This window comes from Argopecten irradians, chromosome 10, assembly GCF_041381155.1.
Source record: "Argopecten irradians isolate NY chromosome 10, Ai_NY, whole genome shotgun sequence".
NCBI lineage: Eukaryota > Metazoa > Mollusca > Bivalvia > Pectinida > Pectinidae > Argopecten > Argopecten irradians.
This window is the reverse complement of record NC_091143.1, coordinates 29,955,099-29,975,528: the sequence shown is the minus strand read 5'-3', so window position 1 is coordinate 29,975,528 and position 20,430 is coordinate 29,955,099. Positions and strand designations below refer to the sequence as shown.

The following is a 20,430-nucleotide window of genomic DNA, read 5'->3' as shown; positions in this document are numbered from 1 at the left end:
GACTGAAACCTCAACCCTGTCCTGCCACAATTTTAAGGACCATGACAACAACTAACTCTGACATTGCTATCGACGCCTAGAGCCTGTAACAACAAATCATGGAGTGACTACATGAGAGCTCCTGGGACCAACGTACTGCTGTGGGTTTTTTTGAAACAACACAAGCATGATGTGTGTGCTTGCTGGTAACATTGACTGTATTTGATTTGTGTTTATTGAAGTCCAAGCATCAGCATCAGTTTACTTTCATGTCCTTTCACACAAGAGTTACCACATGGTAGAGTTTTACAGCTGCCTTCAAGGTAATGCAATACATTATCTCATGCAAATGAATTGGCATATACAACAGAGGTCGTGACCTTAATTATGAGAAAGCAGAACTCAAATACGTTATACCGACGACAGTCAATAGTTCGATGGGGTTTTTTTTCTTGGGAAGGAATGATAGGTCTATATTCCACACAGTTTCTTTTCATAGCAAAGAAAGAGAATACATTTAATTTAGGCATACAAAAATGTTGGCAAATTTAGTGAACGTAAGACGATGACCTATGGTGATAATATGCATCTAAATATTATGGAACTACAGTCGAGAATACGAGTGGAATATCTACAAATTTCTGAGCTTGGTTTTTCAACTGATATTGAAGCGTTAAATGCTTTGAATAGAGAGGGTAAACTTTTGATAGAATATATTCAGGCTCAATATTTTTAACAAATTTGTATCGTTTCAAGAGGATACCCGTCCGTTCACCGCTTCTTTCACTTTCTATCGTTCCGAGTAATGTGTTTATTGTAGGATGTTAGTACATTATTTGCCGTTGAAAAATGCACGAAAATGATCTGATCAACTGTAAATGAAACATATAATAGGATTATTGAAGTTTTGACAGCAAGTTTTTAACAAAATTATCAACACTCACGGCTGTAAAACTCGCCAGCCATTCCAGGACCAACACGGCGTCAGGTAATGGCGATAGTACGGGACCTCGCCGTTTTTCATGTACGTCAGATTTTCGTTCGGTCAAATTGAATAAAAAATCGTCAAAATCATTGTCAGATTATATCCTTTTAGGCCTGTGATATTTAAATATCATGACATCGTACTTATAATTACAAATATATACCGTAATATCAACAGCTGAAGCCATGATGGCGTCCCCGGTAACATGAGTGAAGCAGTGAACACATGTGTGATTTTACACTCTGCATTGGAGTGCGTCGGCAGAGTTTGTAACAGTTGTCTCCCTTTGTATGGACTGTTCTTGTTGACATGTTCGTTAGTTTGGGGAATTCTAGTTCATTTTTTATAAAATATTAGTGGATAGGCCTATCAATATTCGATTAAATACACGTAGTTGAAAAGGCATTTATTGTCAGTTGAATTATTTTTACTTACAAACAAGTTAATATGCAATTACTGTTAGATTCGCGGTTTGCAAGTTAGTCTGCCGTAGGTTAGTAAGGCTAACAGATCTAGATGCAGCGCACTCACTAGTATAAGTACCGATATTGAGACACACTTTCGGTGAGAATAACTAATAACTAATTGTAACATTGAAAATAAGTCTAAAGTAATTAAGTGGGAAATTATAATGTGACTGAAACATGTATAATACACAAACGTACGTTGCAATACACAGTGTAAAGTTATCTCCCGTAGTTCCGGAAACTGTCGATAGGATTACCAAGGTATAGTGTTCCGGTGATAATTGAAAACCAGAGTGATTACATGATGGCAGGCTGCGCCTCCATAAAAACCAATGTTAACATGGTATAGGTTCCGGTTATTACGTCATCAAGATGGCCATTATCTCGAATTTCACTGAAAAATGAAAAATAGTCATAACACTAATATTTTTCAACTAAAGTAGACAAATGTGGTATCAAAATGACCACAATAGAACGACAAATACATATCAGGACCAAATAATCCAATATGTGTAGTGATTTGTACGGAAGAAATAAAAAAATAAGCTTTTAAGCTCAAAAATGGTGATTTTTCAGCAATTTTTTTCATACTTGGCTTGACGCAGCAGAAATGTTTCCCAACAACAAATTATTACTCGTAATCAGTTATTTAAACTCCTATCAATCAGTAAAAACAAAAACAACAACAAAAATATATAGAAATGCAAAAAAAGAATTATTGTTATACCCTCAATTTTGTAGATTAGCAGCGTCTCAAAAATAACACAACACCTACTGATAGCGTAACAAATGTAACCTAAGCTAAGCCTGTGTTTCCGTTAATATCATTAACAGTTCCCAAAGCGTTTGTGTCTTTGAAAATGAGCACATTCATTGTTTATTTTCTATGCATAGCATAAGCAAAATGTCATATGGTTACTACAATGTCACTAATATGTCTTTCACTGGTTCTCAATGATAACCATTATCATTGTGCGTGCTTTCTCGCCTCACTGACCTATCCACTGAAGAGACTCGGCTTATCTGGTAGCTGGTACATGCAGTCCGAATCAGAGTACTCGAGATATCAGTATCCAATTCGTCGAAAGCCAGATCGACGTCTTCGATGTCGATGAGCTCATGTGACACTGCATTACCAGTGTTGTTCTAGCCTTTTATTACCCATCCATGACCAGAGTTCATATCAGGAACAACAGGTTCAGGGATGTGGGATCTCTTTCAGATTCTAACATATCGTACGTATATGCTGTTTCAGACTTTTCCGGCATAATGGAAATTACACCAGATGCACATTCTTCCAATGGTGGAATTGGTTCTCTTTAGCACATAACTCCATAATTCGTATGAAGTACTATTCATTAATCTTGTGGACCCTCGTGCAACCATAAATGCCACAGGTGATATCATCGAGGTCATTAATGAGGGCATAAATGTTAAATGTTTTTCATTGGTCTGACTTTTCCCACTCCCTTGAAGGTGCTGGTTGTGTCACATCTGTTGTATGCGCAAAGAGACCATTGAAGACTCTCCAGTAAAAAGTTTTCTAAAGTGCTTTCCAGACTTGGCAAAGAGTGAAACTTCACTGCCAACCTCATTTATGACCTCAAAGAATCCACCTGTGCCACCTATGGTCACTGAGGTTCACAAGAATGAGGAATTGTGCTTCATACGAATTAAGGAGAACCAACTCAACCCTCCGCAGAATGGTGTCTTTTCCATCATGCCGGGAAAGTCTGGAACATCATATACGATATGTGAATCTAGGTGAAACTAGGTTGGAAACAGGAAGAGCTCCCAGATCCCTGAAGCCGATGTTTCCGATCTTAACTCTGACCATGGACAGTTGACAAGTTAGAACCACGATGGTAACCCGGTAATGTAATGTCACATCAGGTCACCGAGGTCGAAGACGACACTCTGGCGAGAAAGCACGCACAACGAAAATGATTAGCATTAAGAACTAGTGAAAGAAATATGTAACACTGTAGTAACCATCTTATATTTCCTTGCGTTATACACAGGAAATAAACAATGGATGTGTTCATTCTAAAAGACACAGTATGTTTCGAAAAGTGTCATGGTATTTACGGAACTTTAATTTGATACCCTATAGCTATTAGTTAGCGTTTTGCTGTAATAATTCAGTTTGAGAGGCTACTAGTCTACAAAATTTCGAACATGAAAATGGATTATTTTGAAGTCCCACTTAGATAGTCAGCCAACTTTAAATTCTTTGTTAAGATATAAATCGTCAATAGCCAATGTTATATTCAGGAAATTCCAAGACACCAGGAAACTGTAGTGTCAGCGGTTTGGGAATAAAATAACTCATATGCCGAATCAGGTGATGTTTTGTAAACCAAATGATGGTTTAACAATTCTCTTTTGCATTTCTATATATTTTCGTTGTTGTTGTTTTAACAGATTGATAAGAGGTCAAATAACTGATTGTGAATAATAATTTGTTGTTGGGAAACAATTTTGCTGCGTCAAGCCAAATATGAAAAAATGCTGAAAAATTACCATTTTTGAGCTTAAAATCTTAATTTTTTTAATTTCCTGCGTTCAAATCACTACATATATTGGCTTATTTGGTCCTGACATGTATTTGTTGTTCTATTGTGGTCATTTGTCTACTTCAGTTGAAAAATGTCAATGTTATGACTATTTTTCAGTGAAATTCGAGATGGTGGCCATCTTGATGACGTCATAACCAGAACCTAAACGATGTTGGTTGTTTTTGTTGCTTAAACTGATTGACAAGTGGTCAAAAAACTTATTAGAAATAATAGATTGCTGTTGGGAAACATTTTTGCTGCGTCAAACAAAATATGAAAAATTTGCTGAAAAAATCACCATTTTTGAGCTTTAAATCCGACTTTTTCCTTTCCTGCGCAGAAATCACTACATAAATTGGATTTTTTGGTCCTGATATGTATTTTTTGTTCTATTGTGGTCATTTTGATACCTCATTTGTCTACTTCGGTTGAAAAATGTTAATGTTATGACTATTTTTCAATTTTTAGTGAAATTTGAGATGGCGGCCATCTTGATGACATCATAACCGGAAGTTCATCCCAACTTATGCAATGTTAACATTTGGATTTGTGATCAGTGGGTCATAAGGGTTCAGAAAAATATTGGTTCGGAGGTTTGGGGAGGGGGTGCATGTGGGACCCTCCTAGCCCATGGCCTATAAGGACTCCCTGGGTTTTGTATAAATGACTGACCTAAGGACTCCCTGAGTTTTGTATAAATGACTGACCTAAGGACTCCCTGAGTTTTGTATAAATGACTGACCTAAGGACTCCCTGAGTTTTGTGTAAATGACTGACCTAAGGACTCCCTGAGTTTTGTATAAACGACTGACCTAAGGACTCCCTGAGTTTTGTGTAAATGACTGACCTAAGGACTCTCTGAGTTTTACATAAATGACTGACCTAAGGACTCCCTGAGTTTTGTATAAATGACTGACCTAAGGACTCCCTGAGTTTTGTATAAATGACTGACCTAAGGACTCCCTGAGTTTTGTATATAAATGACTGACCTAAGGACTCCCTGAGTTTTGTATAAATGACTGACCTAAGGACTCCATGAGTTTTGTGTAAATGACTGACCTAAGGACTCCCTGAGTTTTGTATAAATGACTCACCTAAGGACTCCCTGAGTTTTGTATAAATGACTGACCTGATTAAGGACTCCCTGAGTTTTGTATAAATGACTGACCTAAGGACTCCCTGAGTTTTGTATAAATGACTGACCTAAGGACTCCCTGAGTTTTGTATAAATGACTGACCTAAGGACTCCCCGAGTTTTGTATAAATGACTGACCTAAGGACTCCCTGAGTTTTGTATAAATGACTGACCTAAGGACTCCCTGAGTTTTGTATAAATGACTGACCTAAGGACTCCCTGAGTTTTGTATAAATGACTGACCTAAGGACTCCCTGAGTTTTGTATAAATGACTGACCTAAGGACTCCCTGAGTTTTGTATAAATGACTGACCTAAGGACTCCCTGAGTTTTGTATAAATGACTGACCTAAGGACTCCCTGAGTTTTGTATAAATGACTGACCTAAGGACTCCCCGAGTTTTGTATAAATGACTGACCTAAGGACTCCCTGAGTTTTGTATAAATGACTGACCTAAGGACTCCCTGAGTTTTGTATAAATGACTGACCTAAGGACTCCCTGAGTTTTGTATAAATGACTGACCTAAGGACTCCCTGAGTTTTGTATAAATGACTGACCTAAGGACTCCCTGAGTTTTGTATAAATGACTGACCTAAGGACTCCCTGAGTTTTGTATAAATGACTGACCTAAGGACTCCCTGGGTTTTGTATAAATGACTGACCTAAGGACTCCCTGAGTTTTGTATAAATGACTGACCTAAGGACTCCCTGAGTTTTGTATAAATGACTGACCTAAGGACTCCCTGAGTTTTGTATAAATGACTGACCTAAGGAATCCCTGAGTTTCGTGTAGTCATTGGTGAGGTGTTGGACCACTTTGGACTCCTTCCCAAACACTATAAGAGCCATATTTTCCTCCAAGCCATTGTCCATCGCTCCTTCTTCAATACCTACATGTATTCAAAAGGTAATTTTGTTACAGTTTTACAAATTAACAAGAGAACAATACTGGATGCTCAAACCTTCTGACACTAAATTCAAAATAATTAAACTAGATTATTTACTTAACATGTAACCATAGCAATAAATAATTCTGATGATAAAATAAATATTAAACAGCCTATGCATATTGTTGACCTAGATAATTTTGGTCTATTATAGACTGACCCCTGACCTCTGTAACATCCTGTGGCCTTTCGTTTAATGTACATGACTGTATACTGACCTCTGTAGCAGCCTTGGCCTGTATCTACTGACCTTTGACCTCTAAAACATCCCTGACCTTTAGTTATGTCCTCTATGGCAACCTTGACCGGTTTTAGACTGACGTCTGACCTCTATCACATCCTTGAACTTTAGCTATATCCTCTATGGCAGCCTTAGCCTGTTTAAGGCTGACCTCTGACCTATATAACATCCTTGACCTTTAACTATATCCTCTATATGTCAGCTTTGGCCCGTTGCAAACTGACACCTGGTCTATATAACATCATTGACCTTTAGTTTGTATACTGACCTGTACCTTTATCCTCTATGGCAGCCTTAGCCTGTTTTAGACTGACCCTTGACCTATAAAACATCCTTGACCTTTAGTTTGTATACTGACCTGTAAGTATATCCTCTATGGCAGTCTTTGCCTGTTTTAGACTGACCCCTGACCTATAAAACATCCTTGACCTTTACATTGTATACTGACCTGTAAGTATATCCTCTATGACAGCCTTAGCCTGTTTTAGACTGACCCTTGACCTATATAACATCCTTGACCTTTAGTTTGTATACTGACCTGTAAGTATATCCTCTATGGCAGCTGCCTTAGCCTGTTTTAGACTGACCCCTGACCTATATAACATCATTGACCTTTAGTTTGTATACTGACCTGTAAGTATATCCTCTATGGCAGCCTTAGCCTGTTTTAGACTGACCCTGACCTATATAACATCCTTGACCTTTAGTTTGTATACTGACCTGTAAGTATATCCTCTATGGCAGCCTTAGCCTGTTTTAGACTGACCCCTGACCTATATAACATCCTTGACCTTTAGTTTGTATACTGACCTGTAAGTATATCCTCTATGGCAGCCTTTGCCTGTTTTAGACTGACCCCTGACCTATATAACATCCTTGAACTTTAGTTTGTATACTGACCTGTACGTATATCCTCTATGGCAGCCTTAGCCTGTTTTAGACTGACCCCTGACCTATATAACATCCTTGACCTTTAGTTTGTATACTGACCTGTAAGTATATCCTCTATGGCAGCTGCCTTAGCCTGTTTTAGACTGACCCCTGACCTATATAACATCCTTGACCTTTAGTTTGTATACTGACCTGTAAGTTTATCCTCTATGGCAGCCTTAGCCTGTTTTAGACTGACCCCTGACCTATATAACATCCTTGACCTTTAATTTGTATACTGACCTGTAATTATATCCTCTATGGCAGCCTTGGCCTGCTGTATGCCCTCACCCTGCATACTCCTTGAGGTATCTAAGATCAGAATAGTGTTCATCCCCTGTGCTATCGGGTCTGTACAACTTGCAGCTGTAATAATTAACATCAAAATAATAGAACCACATAATAGCAAAATCAATACATGTGTATGTCAATACACCCTTTGCTTCTATGAAGCCATTCAGAAGAAGTCTTTGCAAGCCTTTTTGATCCATTTAACCTTGAATGAAAATCAAGGTCATATAAATTTGCATAAACTTAGTCACCATTCATTTCAGCATTCTACAGGTCCAATATTATGTCTCTGAACCTTTTAGTTATTTTGCATACACCTGATATCAACATACTATATATAGGCCTGGACACTGGTGTATATATTTTCGTCTTTAACTTATTCACTCCCGAAAACACATTTAGATAAGTTCTTCTAAATCAAAGAATAGACAAGTCCATTATGACATTTCAGGGTGAATGAGTTAATAAAATACTTATCAACCCCAGTAGACATTTTATTTCGAAATAAGTCAACATACCGCATTTAAATTGATCACATCAGATTTATTATATATCAAGCGTACCTGTGGCTCGGACATAGCCAATGAGTTGTTGAGCAGGGTCCTGACTGCTGGCCTGATCATTACCAGCTCCATTACCTCCGCTGTTACCTAGGTAACCAATAACAAATAGAAGCATTATTACTTCAGCTGTTACCTAGCTAGTAACCAATAACAAATAGAAGCATTATTACCTCAGCTGTTACCTAGGTAACCAATAACAAATAGAAGCATTATTCAATTCATTATTAATAATTATTAATAATGTTATTTAATTTCCAGTTTTAAGGATCCGAGATGACCCTTTGATAATGAACTATATATCAACTATAAAATTCAACATTTCTCAATCTGCAATAAGAATATTTCAATACATCTATTTCCAGACTTCAAAACAACATGGACAAAGTAAGATTTACCATTGATTTGTTAAAGTGGCACATTCCACTACAACTTTTTTTTTAACTCTTAGGGCGCTTATGGGGAGGGGCGCTAATTACGGCGAATAAGGTACACAAATAAGAACCTTGGCAGGGAGTGAAAATTACATTATAACCATTTTGTTGCCAGTGTGTTCATTATAAACGTATTTTCTGTATTGATTTACAGGCAGTGGCAGGTCAATGTAGACTTACCTGACATTGCTGGAGGTAGTTGTGACTCCCCTCCATACTGAGCCGCCAATCCTCCTTGTCCCATGAAATTCTGTGGCGTGTTAAACATCTGTCTATTTTGGTCGCCACCACCATACATATTCCCACCGTCGCCACCACTATACATATTCGCGACGTCGCCACCACCGTACATATTCCCACTGACGCCACCACCGTACATATTCCCACCGACGCCACCACCGTACATATTCCCACTGTCACCACCATTCATGGCCCTCATACCAGGTCCCCCAAAGTTTGCACCTCCACCTGCGGATGGCCCCATAGTTCTACTGCCGAAATCCATCCCACCGCCACCCATGCCTGTTGGGGGTGCTCTCATGCTGCCACCAGCTCCGGAGCTCGGATATCCTGGTAATCCGTTAGCACTACCTGGCCTATTCAATCCAGCAAAACTCCTTGAATTTGCAAAGTCACCACCACCGAACATATTTCCCATGTTTCCTGAATTTGCCATGTCCTCTCCACCATAACCATTCATTCCTGGCGGAAGATTATTCATGCCGTGGCCTAGACCCATTCCTGGATTACCGTACCCAGCTGGACCGCCTGGCAGACTGCTCTGTCCTATCTGCTGTTGCTGAAGTTGTCGCAAACCCTCCTTACCCAGCATGGCTTCTAATGCAGCATTTCTGTCCTCTTCACTTAAGTTAGCCAAGCCAGCATACTCAGGAGGCAGATTACCTATTCCCTGTTGTTGTCCTGACATTCCAGGAATTCCACTCATTCCTCCAGGAGGGGCTCCAGGGCCTTGTCCAAAACCGTTAAAAGCCATTCTTTAAAAGAAAAGGCAAAATTAATTACACTCATTGATTAAAATATGACTGGGTCCATAGAATTTTATTTCTCTGTAGACAGATTGCCTATGGAAATTCCACAGTCACTTTCAGAGACTGGGTTCTTTTAGAAATATACAATATGTACTGTACATTAAAGTGGAAATGTTACTTTATTGAATATCTTTTCATTGATTTAATGCTACAGTGACAAGTAAAAGTTTAGACAAATTGGCATTATAAACTTTGAAATTATCCAGGATCCATTAAAAAGATTTCTTATGTATTTTCATAACTATTAAAACTTTGGACATCAATCTTTAATTTCATTTTTTAGTAAACATTAATACATCTATAGTGGCCAAGTAAAACAGTCTTTTAACATTAACGGACCACTACTGACCTCCATCTCTGGGCTTTGATAAAATGGCGGGGTTCCTTATAGCTAGTTATAGCTGAGTGACAGATATATTGGTTCAATAATTATACATTTAGAGCTCAGATAAAACATCCAAACAAGAGCTGTGTGAGAACAAGTATAAATATAGAGCTTGTCTCTCATTCAGCCTAGCTTTACTAACAAGAATTTAACCCATTCCTCTCTCATCCCAAAGACCTTTCCATTTCTTTCTTTTCTTCCTTTTTGATAAGTATGCTGCCCGCTAGTTATATTTAAAAGTGTAAATACTTTTTTTCGAATCCTTAATTTCTGATATGCTGTTTACCACTTGAATTTTTATTTCAAATAAAATAAAGTTTAAACTAACCAATGGCAAGTACATTTTAGCCAATTGGGCCTCTTGATTTTTTTTCCCCAAAATATTTTCTGCTTTAAAATAAATGCCCATAATCCTATGTCAGTGTAAAATTTTGGTCGATAAGGAAGCATTATTTCAACTCCATTTGATCCTCTTCAAATTTTCAAGATGCTGTATAAATGTGTTTTCTTCCTTAAAAAGATTCCTACATCTTATGATGTGTTGTTATATAATAGTGTTTCTTTGTTTATATGTTCACCATGTTAAACCTCAACTCATGCTTGCAAGCTGATACTGACACTAAAACATTTAATTCCATGTGTCAATACAGTATAACATGTTTATTTCATTCCCCCATCAAGGTTCCTTATATAATAATGTCTGTTATATGTATAACGTACTATGATTATAACGAAGTGATTTTTTGTCCATTTCCAGATATTTGTTATAACTGTGTTTTACTGAATGTATGTAGTATATGTGTTGATCTCTTTAATCTGTTAACGATAAACATGAAAATCAATCAATCATAAAGTTTAAAAGGAAAAGACATCTAATTAAAAAATCAAAGTACTGAAAGTACTAAATGGCTCGGTCTTGACGATAGGAGGAATATATTTCTAAGCTCAATACTACTGTAGTTTTGTACAATAAGAAATAAATTTGGCTGGTGTTCCTTCCAGTTTGGACTTTTGAGGATTCCTTGGACACCAAGGTGTAAAATAAGAGACACATACTAAAATCTTGGAAGCCCATTCTAATATTTCCAATGATGTTATATGTCAAATGATTTTATAACACATTCAGCATTTTCCTTGTTAATTTGATGTTAATGAAAATATCCATTCTTAATGACTATTGTCATCAAGTTCCTGGGACCACAGTATCAGTTAACAAGTATTGTTTTGCAGCAGAGAAAGACAAGAGGCATACTTTTCTATGCCAAAATGTCTTAAATATAGAATATGTCTGTCCTCTAGAAGACTTATCAATATCACCACGTGATTTTTTAATAAATTGGTCAAATTGTCTACTTTTTACAAGTTTTGTAATTATTCTTTTGTAAAACAGCAAGTTGATTGATATACATTGTATCCGAACTTCAATTCAAACCGGATAACTTGTTAGCTCACCATAGACCATGAAATTGTTTGTACACTTTCTTAACTTCAGGATTGTTTTACAAAATTACAACTGAATTTTTCAACAACATTTTTTATTTTCAAATCCTCATACCTCTGATGAGTATACTAAAACTGTCATTACAAGTGAATCAAATATTTTCAGTTTAAGATGCACAGGAAGAGATACATTCCTTTATTTCTTATAAATAGCAAACACCGATTTAATTGTTTGTTCAGCAGGTTTTTTTCCCCTTTCTTTAAAAACGCTACCGTTAACATTATTTTCTGTACCTAGATATGTAAACAATTCTTATAAATCTAATTCTGTATTCCATAACATCAACTGGTGTTGTTGTACCGATTTACGTCTTGAGAATATCACAATTTTTATCTTTCTGATATTAAGTTCTAATTTCCATGTTATGCAATATTGTTAAAGATGCTCCACCGCCGACAAAGCATAAATGATATTCATTATTTGAACAATGATTGGTGTATTATCATGTGTATATATGTCTAATTTACATAAAAAATAATATGAAATAATTTGTTTTGCCTTTGGTGCATACGCAATCAGTAGTTCATTCCATTTAGGATATAGTGCCACGGAATTTTTTCGGGATGCAATTAATTATTTTTCATATTTTTGACTTGAAGTAAAATTAGAAGCTCAAACTTTTCAATGGTGGTATTGGTGTAAAGTAAGTAACTTTTGTAAATGAAGAAAAATACTTAACAGTCGTCTCCTAATCTTGATAGTGAAAAAATACCATTTCTCGGCGGTGGAGCATCTTTAAAATTCATGTAACATTTGTTGTAGACCATCAGATATTTCTGATATCATAACAGTGTTATTGGCAAATAATATGATAAAAAGTTTGGGATACATTCCAATATCATATACCGTAAAAACTGGTATAATTTGCGCAGGTACTTTTTAGGGCTAAAAATGCTTAAAAAATCTACTATCAGTATATTTTGCGCATCAAAAAATGGGGAAATACAATGTCCAGGGAGTCACAAAACCGATGTATGAAGGTGACAATTTCAATGCAAAATGTTCCCCATAAATGCTTGACAACTTGCACAAAAAGTGTTGTATTTAGAAGAAATAACATAGGAAAACCGCATTGTGTTTGTTTTCTTTTATTGGCCACCGTAACCTGAAACTGAAATATCTAGCAGATGTCCAAAACATCGGCTGTCTGGTCCGCCGTACTCCGTGCACATGTCAATGCTTTGAGATATTACACATGAATAGTAATCATGAATATTTGAAAAGAGTAGAATATATTTACATTGGCACAATAAGTAATAAGTGTGTTTGAGATCATTAACAATCAACAGTAATCAGCTAGCGGATACGTAGTTTAGCTTGCAACAGTCAGAGTGTGCATGATTTGTTGAGATTTGTAAGACAAAATATTCTTTTCCACCAGGAAAGATTCTAAGTAATAAAGGTAGATTGAAAATAGGAAGGGAGATAAAATAACCAGATAAATATTTGTAGCGGGATCAGACTGGGTTGATTATCGGTGATCAGGTAGCTCAGTCAGAAGAGCTACATTTTCTTCTCTCTCCTGTTACAGAATTGACACCCAACTAAATAACCAACGGTTGTGGTGTTTGAAAGGGTCTCGTATGTATTCAAAAAAGGAGGAAGGAGTGTAGCGGGACTGGACTGCGTCGATTATCGATGACCAGGTAGAGCACGGTAGAGCACTCAGCTAGTGTTCGGAGAGTCCCGGTCTTGCCGCTACATTTTCTCCTATCCTGTTACATATGGTACCATACTGTGCATGTAGATATTCAAGGTAAATCAACAATGTTCGCTGATCTTGCAGAATTGCCTTACAGTGTTATAATGAATGCAGTAAATGTATGTCTCATTGGTGTGATTGATTTAAAGGCAGTTCATGTGGTGACCGAAAAAAAAGGTAAAATCAATACATTGATAGTCAAGGCGGGGAAAACATAAGACGACCTGTGTTATACAAATTAATGTTGAATTGATTTTCATTAAATTGTCTCGAAGGTGATGATTAGTGTGTTTATGAACGATAAGCTTAATATGTTTTTTGACAAAAAATATAAACAGCTAATGTCATATTGTGTTTTAAATTTAAATAATCTTTTATTTATTTCATTTCATTTCATTTCAAGCATGTACATGTCATAGATATAAACAAATATCAAGTATATGCTTAAATCATATTACAGTTAAATTCACAATAAGGAATTTGAAGATAATGATAGTAATTTTTTCGGGTTGAAAATGATTACAATATTAAGCTTCCACAGTTGAAAATTACTTCTTTTTGTTCACACAATTCTTCTCCTAGGCTGTTTCCAGTTGAAATGATACATGCATGCTGACATTCTGTAAAACATAAGGAAACAATAAATGTGTTAACAGATTAATTACTGAAAAGGCTAATATCATATAATTAAACATTTTAATCATAAATACCAATACCAGCATAGAGGAAATATTATTGAAGTTTATTCCCGCTGTTCTTCAGTCCTCCTGTTCTAACATGTAAGAGTTTTGTCCTTCATAAATTGATTGTAATATACAGTCTATAGCAGTTGTTATATAATGTGCACAAAGAAGTATAAATACACACGTATGCATGGGTACAGTGGTAAATTAATAAGTTATACAGAAAATCATGGTGCTGATCATGAAAAGCGTAAAGTCTATTTTGTTGAGTAAAAAGTTAAAAAACTAACATTGTTCACACCCTAAGGTGTAATCGCACTAAAAACAGTGATCATGTGGGCTTTTGTGCGATTGCATTTGTAAGACTGTGCCAGGTGGTAGAGATTAGTTCCGCTCGAGTGATCACACAATGCAAGTGAGAGTCGGGAATATGTTTATGTAAGTTTTAATTGCTAATCTCTGATGCTTGTTGGTAAAATATAAACTCAGGATAATTGCTAAACAATTAACAGTTTTCTCTACATTTGTTACAGATTGAAATAGCTTTTTAAGTGCCGTTTTACGGAAGAATTATGAAAAAGAAATCGGCATTTTCGTCGATCTAGTAGTCCAAAAAATATCACTTCGAGTTATATATGAACATTCCATATATGATTTATGTCTTTCGGTCAAAAATGTACTTCGTATTACCTAGTTTAATGAATATGCTGTATGTATATGATCAGAACGTCAAGCTCCTGTGGTGAAAATAACAAAAATGTTTTAAAAGTATGGTTTAGTGGTAATCTCTTAACGTGCTTTAGTATATAGATATAATCTGATATTTATACATGTGCTTATAAAATTATCGATAATTATGGATGTGGTAAATATTCATACCTTATTAACTGCCGTTAGTTTTAAGATTACGCCACCTTGGACATCTACAAAATGTTCACCGTCTGTCACGTACTATTTTATCATTAGACCAAGTTTGTCCAAAATTTTGTTAGAGTTGTCTTTCTTCCATTGTAGTTCCGGATGAAGGCCATGTACCATAACACAGCCGTGATAAATGCATCTCCATTTCGCCATGAAATGTATTTGCTCCGAGACAAATTTGATTCAAATTACAAAATTCATTAAGGTATCAATTTTGATGTTCGAGGTGAAATATTGATTTCATTTTTTTCCGTTGCGGGATAACTGTCACTAATAGGGAGTAAACGACTGGGGGGAACCAGCTTCGGAGCGAAGCATTTTTGGGACGAAACGTCTTCATTCATTGTAAACACCATTTTGGGAACGAAAAGTCTAGATACTTTGTAAACAATTCAGGTGAAAATTTTCAAACAGAAGATCTTTTGGATAGTGTATATAATAAGGATATAAAAGCCGTAATATACTATTCCTATTTCAACGTTACAGATACGCTTATATCGGTAACTTTCATATTCAAAATTTGCTATTTAAAATTCCCGGTAAAATCAAAGTTGTTGAATACACTGCCGCTAGGAGCGCTAGTATCTGCGAGCAATTTCTAAGCCAATCATATTGAGGAAATTGACTGTAAGAGAATTTTGCAACCACGATCACAATGGCGAGGTGACCCTCGCCAAAAATTACTGAACAAATAAAAAATATCCTTACCTGCTGACATAATGAGAGTTTTTATAATTAATCAGTATGAAGTTAATCTAATACCTTCTAATTGCTCAGGTCAAACATTTGCAACCATTACATTATCTGTGTATAATGTCACTCTCCGCAAGATAACGAATATATCTCTCCCGCAATAATATGTACTTCAATCTATACGATATCAGACCTTTCCACACTGATGAAATGTTTATATAACATTATGTTAAAATTACATCCAGCTGTACATTCCTTAGCATTACATACATATTCAATAACTTACTATATATACAATAAGTTATTATAATTTTACCTCACTTATTCTTCGTGCATTTTTACATATATCTGAAATACATACAGGAAGTTGACAATAACTGAAAGTGTAGATTGAGGAAGAAGACTTCGACAGTACTCTACATCTACTAAAACATTTAGTTTTATTAGTACATGTACTAAACAAAGATAAATCTACATAATATTGCCAATTTTATTATCTGATTAACTAATTCAATGTATGGTAAAATTCAATTGTTTTAAACATGCTTGAATCTAATATACATCAGATAAGTCAAATGTTTTGTTAGGCCGCAGATATTTTTTTTTCTCACACTAATGATTCAAACACTGAATAATCAAATACTTTAATTAACAGTAAGTCAAATTATTTTCTAAATGTGCTTCACTGGTATTTACATCCCAACATTTTGATAAAGTTAAGGGACACAAAATTGATTAAAATTAATTAAATTAAGTGCTATTACCCTAACTTTATTCATTAACAATTACAATTTTTCAACAAATGGTAACTTTACTGCATCTAAATTTTGATTTTGCAATTTGTTTTTATTTTACTGTAACATTCTATTAAAAGCCAGGCCAAGCCATTTAAGGAAGTGCCAGGTTTAGGTGGTGGAGGAAAGCCAGAGTACCCTGAGAAAAAGCACTGACCTGCAGTAACAAATGTCTAAAATGGGATTCTAACTCTAAATCCAGAGGTGGATGCCGGCTAGTGGTAATATGTCAGCTGCAACACCTTAACCACTCTGCCAGTGTCTTGGTGTTATTTTATCTGGATAATTTTCATACGGAATAAACGGTCATAATAATTGCTATTATTAATTAATATTTATAATAATATTTGATTTAATCTACTATTATAATAGCTCTAATGGTTTATTTTTCAAAAAGAAGCAAGCAACACTTTTAGTCTTTAACTTAAAGTCAAAAATTTAATTTTAGAGATTAAAAATATCACTTCTTGGCTTCAAGATCTAGAGTTCATAAAATTTAACTATTTCTAATTTCTTATGATAAACCGGGAAGCCATGAACTGGTTATATTTTGTAAAATACAAATAGACGTTACAATCATTTCAAGTCCAGACAATGGCAGTCCTCTAAAACTACAAATCGTATAGACTCATGGATGTATTTGTTCAATATCTGACTTCAGTTAATAGCACTCATGAAGATAATGATGGGGAAATTGTGCTATGGCATGAAACTCGTTGATAATATTATTTCCACTTCCAAGCTTTGGTTATACATGTACCTTGCCCTATACACCAGGAAATATGTTAGCCATCAATATAAAAATTATATACACTGTGTGTATATATACATGTGTTTTAAAAATAAACAGCAGGGTCTGATATATATTGATTTTTTGATATATTAAGATTCATTACATATGAAAAATACTTAGTTGTGGTCATGCACTGTATAAACGTATACTAATTGGTCAATTTATATTGTGTGAAGCTATATGAATATTTCGATCTCCACAGGAACTTAACACTAATTCACTTATTTTATTCGATCCAATAACCGCCCATATCCCTATTAGCCTCCCTCCCCCTTTTGATTCCTCAATTTCGACTGCCCAGGCATAAATAAAGACTAAAACTATCAAAACTGTATTACTTTGTTTTTGCAATAATTTCGTCTTAGTATAAGCATCTTTTCATTTTTTTTCAATTTTCTAAACGCCCTGGGTCCTTATTGGGCCAAATACGGTAATATCAGTTTGTCAAAAATTGTAGATGCTACACTGGTGGCTTGATTATCAGACCATCTGGCTAATGTTTGGAGGTCATGGGCTCAAACCGCTATATATCTAGCCTCTACATCTTCTCTTCTACTGTTATGAAGTTGGTGAGCTTGCCAGCCCTGGTATTTTCAGCATTTAAAACTTAGTGTATGCATGGTTAGTATAATAGTACATGTAGGGGGATACAGTAGGATACTTGAGAGTAGTTAAACTTTAGGACTAGAAGAATTAAAGAAAAAAGAACTTGAAGTATAGTAGATCATCGATGACTTGAGGACTGAAAATTCCTCAAATCTACGTTTTTTCCCCCTATCAAATGTATTGCTGGAGATTTTCCTTATTGTTGGGCTCAAATTGTACATTTTTATCACTTGCTAAAAATAGTGACTTAGTTGCCTGAAGGACTTTACTGGAGCTGTAATTAAAGAGTCAGTATATTCTGGTTGTCTGTTTATGTGAAGAATATCCAGCCAAATATATATATACATGTATACACATGTATACATGCATTTGGGTTTAAGAGACAATTCAGTGAGGCTAATTCTGTTACATAACCATGAAGCAAAATATGGCGTAAATGTATTGTTCTACATTCTTTATGAAACATGTAATAAGAAATATTGACAAATTTCAAGACATTGTTAAGTATTTTGATTGAAACCATTGAAATTCCAAATCATTGATCAATACAATCAAGTAGGTACAAAATGTACACCAGAGGTCGACACTGCCAGAATGTCAGATTTGCGTCTTTGCCACTCATATCTACGGGCCCCTACAACAGAATCAGAGCTGCCAAGGATAACAACATTGCAGCCCTCTGGTCTGCTAAGGCACGCTGTACCCATGTCTGAGCTAACTTCACGCACGATAAACAAATGCAATACATATAACCACTGAGGAGTTGATGAAATTATTTTTAGACAAGAGCATGCATCTAATATAAAGGTAAAATTTCTACTACACTGGGCTTGATTCAATAGGGCCACGGTTCATCATACAAGACATCCGACCACTATTGTTATGGGGGACAGTTTAAGCGAAAGCGAATATTTGACTACAGTGGGCATTTCTGGCATATCCCAGTAAAACCAACTAATCTAATTTCTATTAGAACTGGTTTGTTTCCGATATATGTGCAAATTTTAATATACTCTTAGACTGATGTCCTTTTATACTTTAATTTGGATGTGAATTCATTATGTCTCTGATCTTTTAATTATGATAGATTTGTCAATAACTTTAAAAATATTAACATACCCTGGTAATTGCTAAACAATTTCAAGATCGGGCATGTTCAATTTTAGCTTCAAATTTAAAACTGGTATATATACATTGTAAGGAGGACATACAAAGTATGGTAATTAATCTAATGTAATATTAGAATCCAGATGAGTTACATGAACTTCTTATTAACAACTTGTGGCCTGATGGTCAGTCGATACAATTCCATGAGGATGAGAGATTAATAGAATATTTCACCCCCTTTGGGAAGAGACACAAGAATCTTACCCCTCAAGTTGTCAAAAACGAGGCTTTGCCGAGTGTTTGACAGCTTAAGAATCTTATCCCATGGGTTGAAATTGCCTGTCTCATCCCAAAGAGGGTAAATGATCCTTTTTGTCTTAACCAATGTATCACTTTGTGTCTCTAATAAACGTGTCACTTATGCAAGCGAGGATGATGTAAACTCAATGAATCGTTGTCTTCGCCGTCTTTGTGACGTCATTTCATTGTTTTCGTGACGTACTGCTATTACCGCGACATCATGATACTGTTGTTGTGACGTCATACAATTGTTGAGCACGTGCAATGATCTTGTATAGCTTGTCTTTACCCTAGATTGAGATAGAAAAATCTCACACCGGTAATACTATGGCTATCCCTGTCTGGGGTAAGAGAAAATGTACGTAACGACTAACGTTGTATACAGATTAAAATAATGGAAATGAAATAAAAGTAATAGTTTACTATAAAGAAAGCTACAATGTAGTAAATGACAATTAATTAATGTTCCATTATGGTATATTTGGACCCTAATCAATTCATTCCATCATTAGCTTCAAAATAATATGCATATGTACACATAGATCTAGTATAGATTTAAAAACATCAAAAATACCCGAGTACTAAATATATATAGGCATTGTATGTGTTTTAACTATGTATGATCAACCACAGGGCCTCGTCTATTTACATACAGGCTTGACCTATCTTATATATATCATCATTAGTAACGAGGCCCGGTGGATCAACTGTACGCAGTAATGAAGGTCAAACTCTAGAAGAAACACCATGATAATGGCATATATATCTAAGCTTATGCATGGAAACTTACATTTTAGTCTAGTTTCAGCAAGATCTGCCATAATTAGAGGAATTCGTGTCAACCTTATTTTCTCTAAACCATCATTTACTCTAAATAAGATTACATTTGTAAATCTAACAGAACTTAACGTGAAATACGAACAACTGAATTTTGAAAGATTGTGATTGTTGATTGTGAGCTGATCATGACATGCCAGACAACCTATCGACTTCGAAATTAGGGATATACATACCTTATTTCACTTTAAGTAATTGTTACATTGTGCTTAATCAACAGCTAGTTCCTTCATATATGAGTTGATATTCCCATGGCTTCAATTAAAATAAGCAACATAATGGAAATTCTTCATTCAGTGAAAACCCCATTGCTATTTATTTCTGAAACCGAAAGTAGGTATATACATATTTAGGAATGAAAAACAAACGAATTCTACGGATTTAGCCGAGAGCAGCCGATCCCCGTATAGGCTAGATTAGACGGTTAAACCGATTTAATCAGTGAATTTGTATTAAATAATTTAGAGAAATATGACTTATTTCAGTCTAATATTTAAAGTAAAATAGTTTACATGGGTAAGATAAAATGAG

The 20,430-nt window shown here is 35.4% G+C and overlaps 1 protein-coding gene across 1 annotated transcript in view; it reads right to left on the bottom strand.

Annotated features, from left to right (window-relative positions):
* The window catches only part of LOC138333616 (uncharacterized), a 97,743-nt gene extending 77,521 nt beyond the window's left edge, over nt 1-20,222 (bottom strand). Inside the window, exons 1-5 of the mRNA XM_069282093.1 lie at nt 20,076-20,222; nt 8,709-9,523; nt 8,098-8,184; nt 7,487-7,609; nt 5,893-6,015 (exon numbers count right to left, since the gene is read on the bottom strand). Of these exons, the coding sequence (XP_069138194.1) occupies nt 5,893-6,015; nt 7,487-7,609; nt 8,098-8,184; nt 8,709-9,522 (1,147 nt within the window). The 5' untranslated portion in view covers nt 9,523; nt 20,076-20,222. The remainder of the gene's footprint in view (nt 1-5,892; nt 6,016-7,486; nt 7,610-8,097; nt 8,185-8,708; nt 9,524-20,075) is intronic.
* Nucleotides 20,223-20,430: the final 208 nt, after the last annotated feature.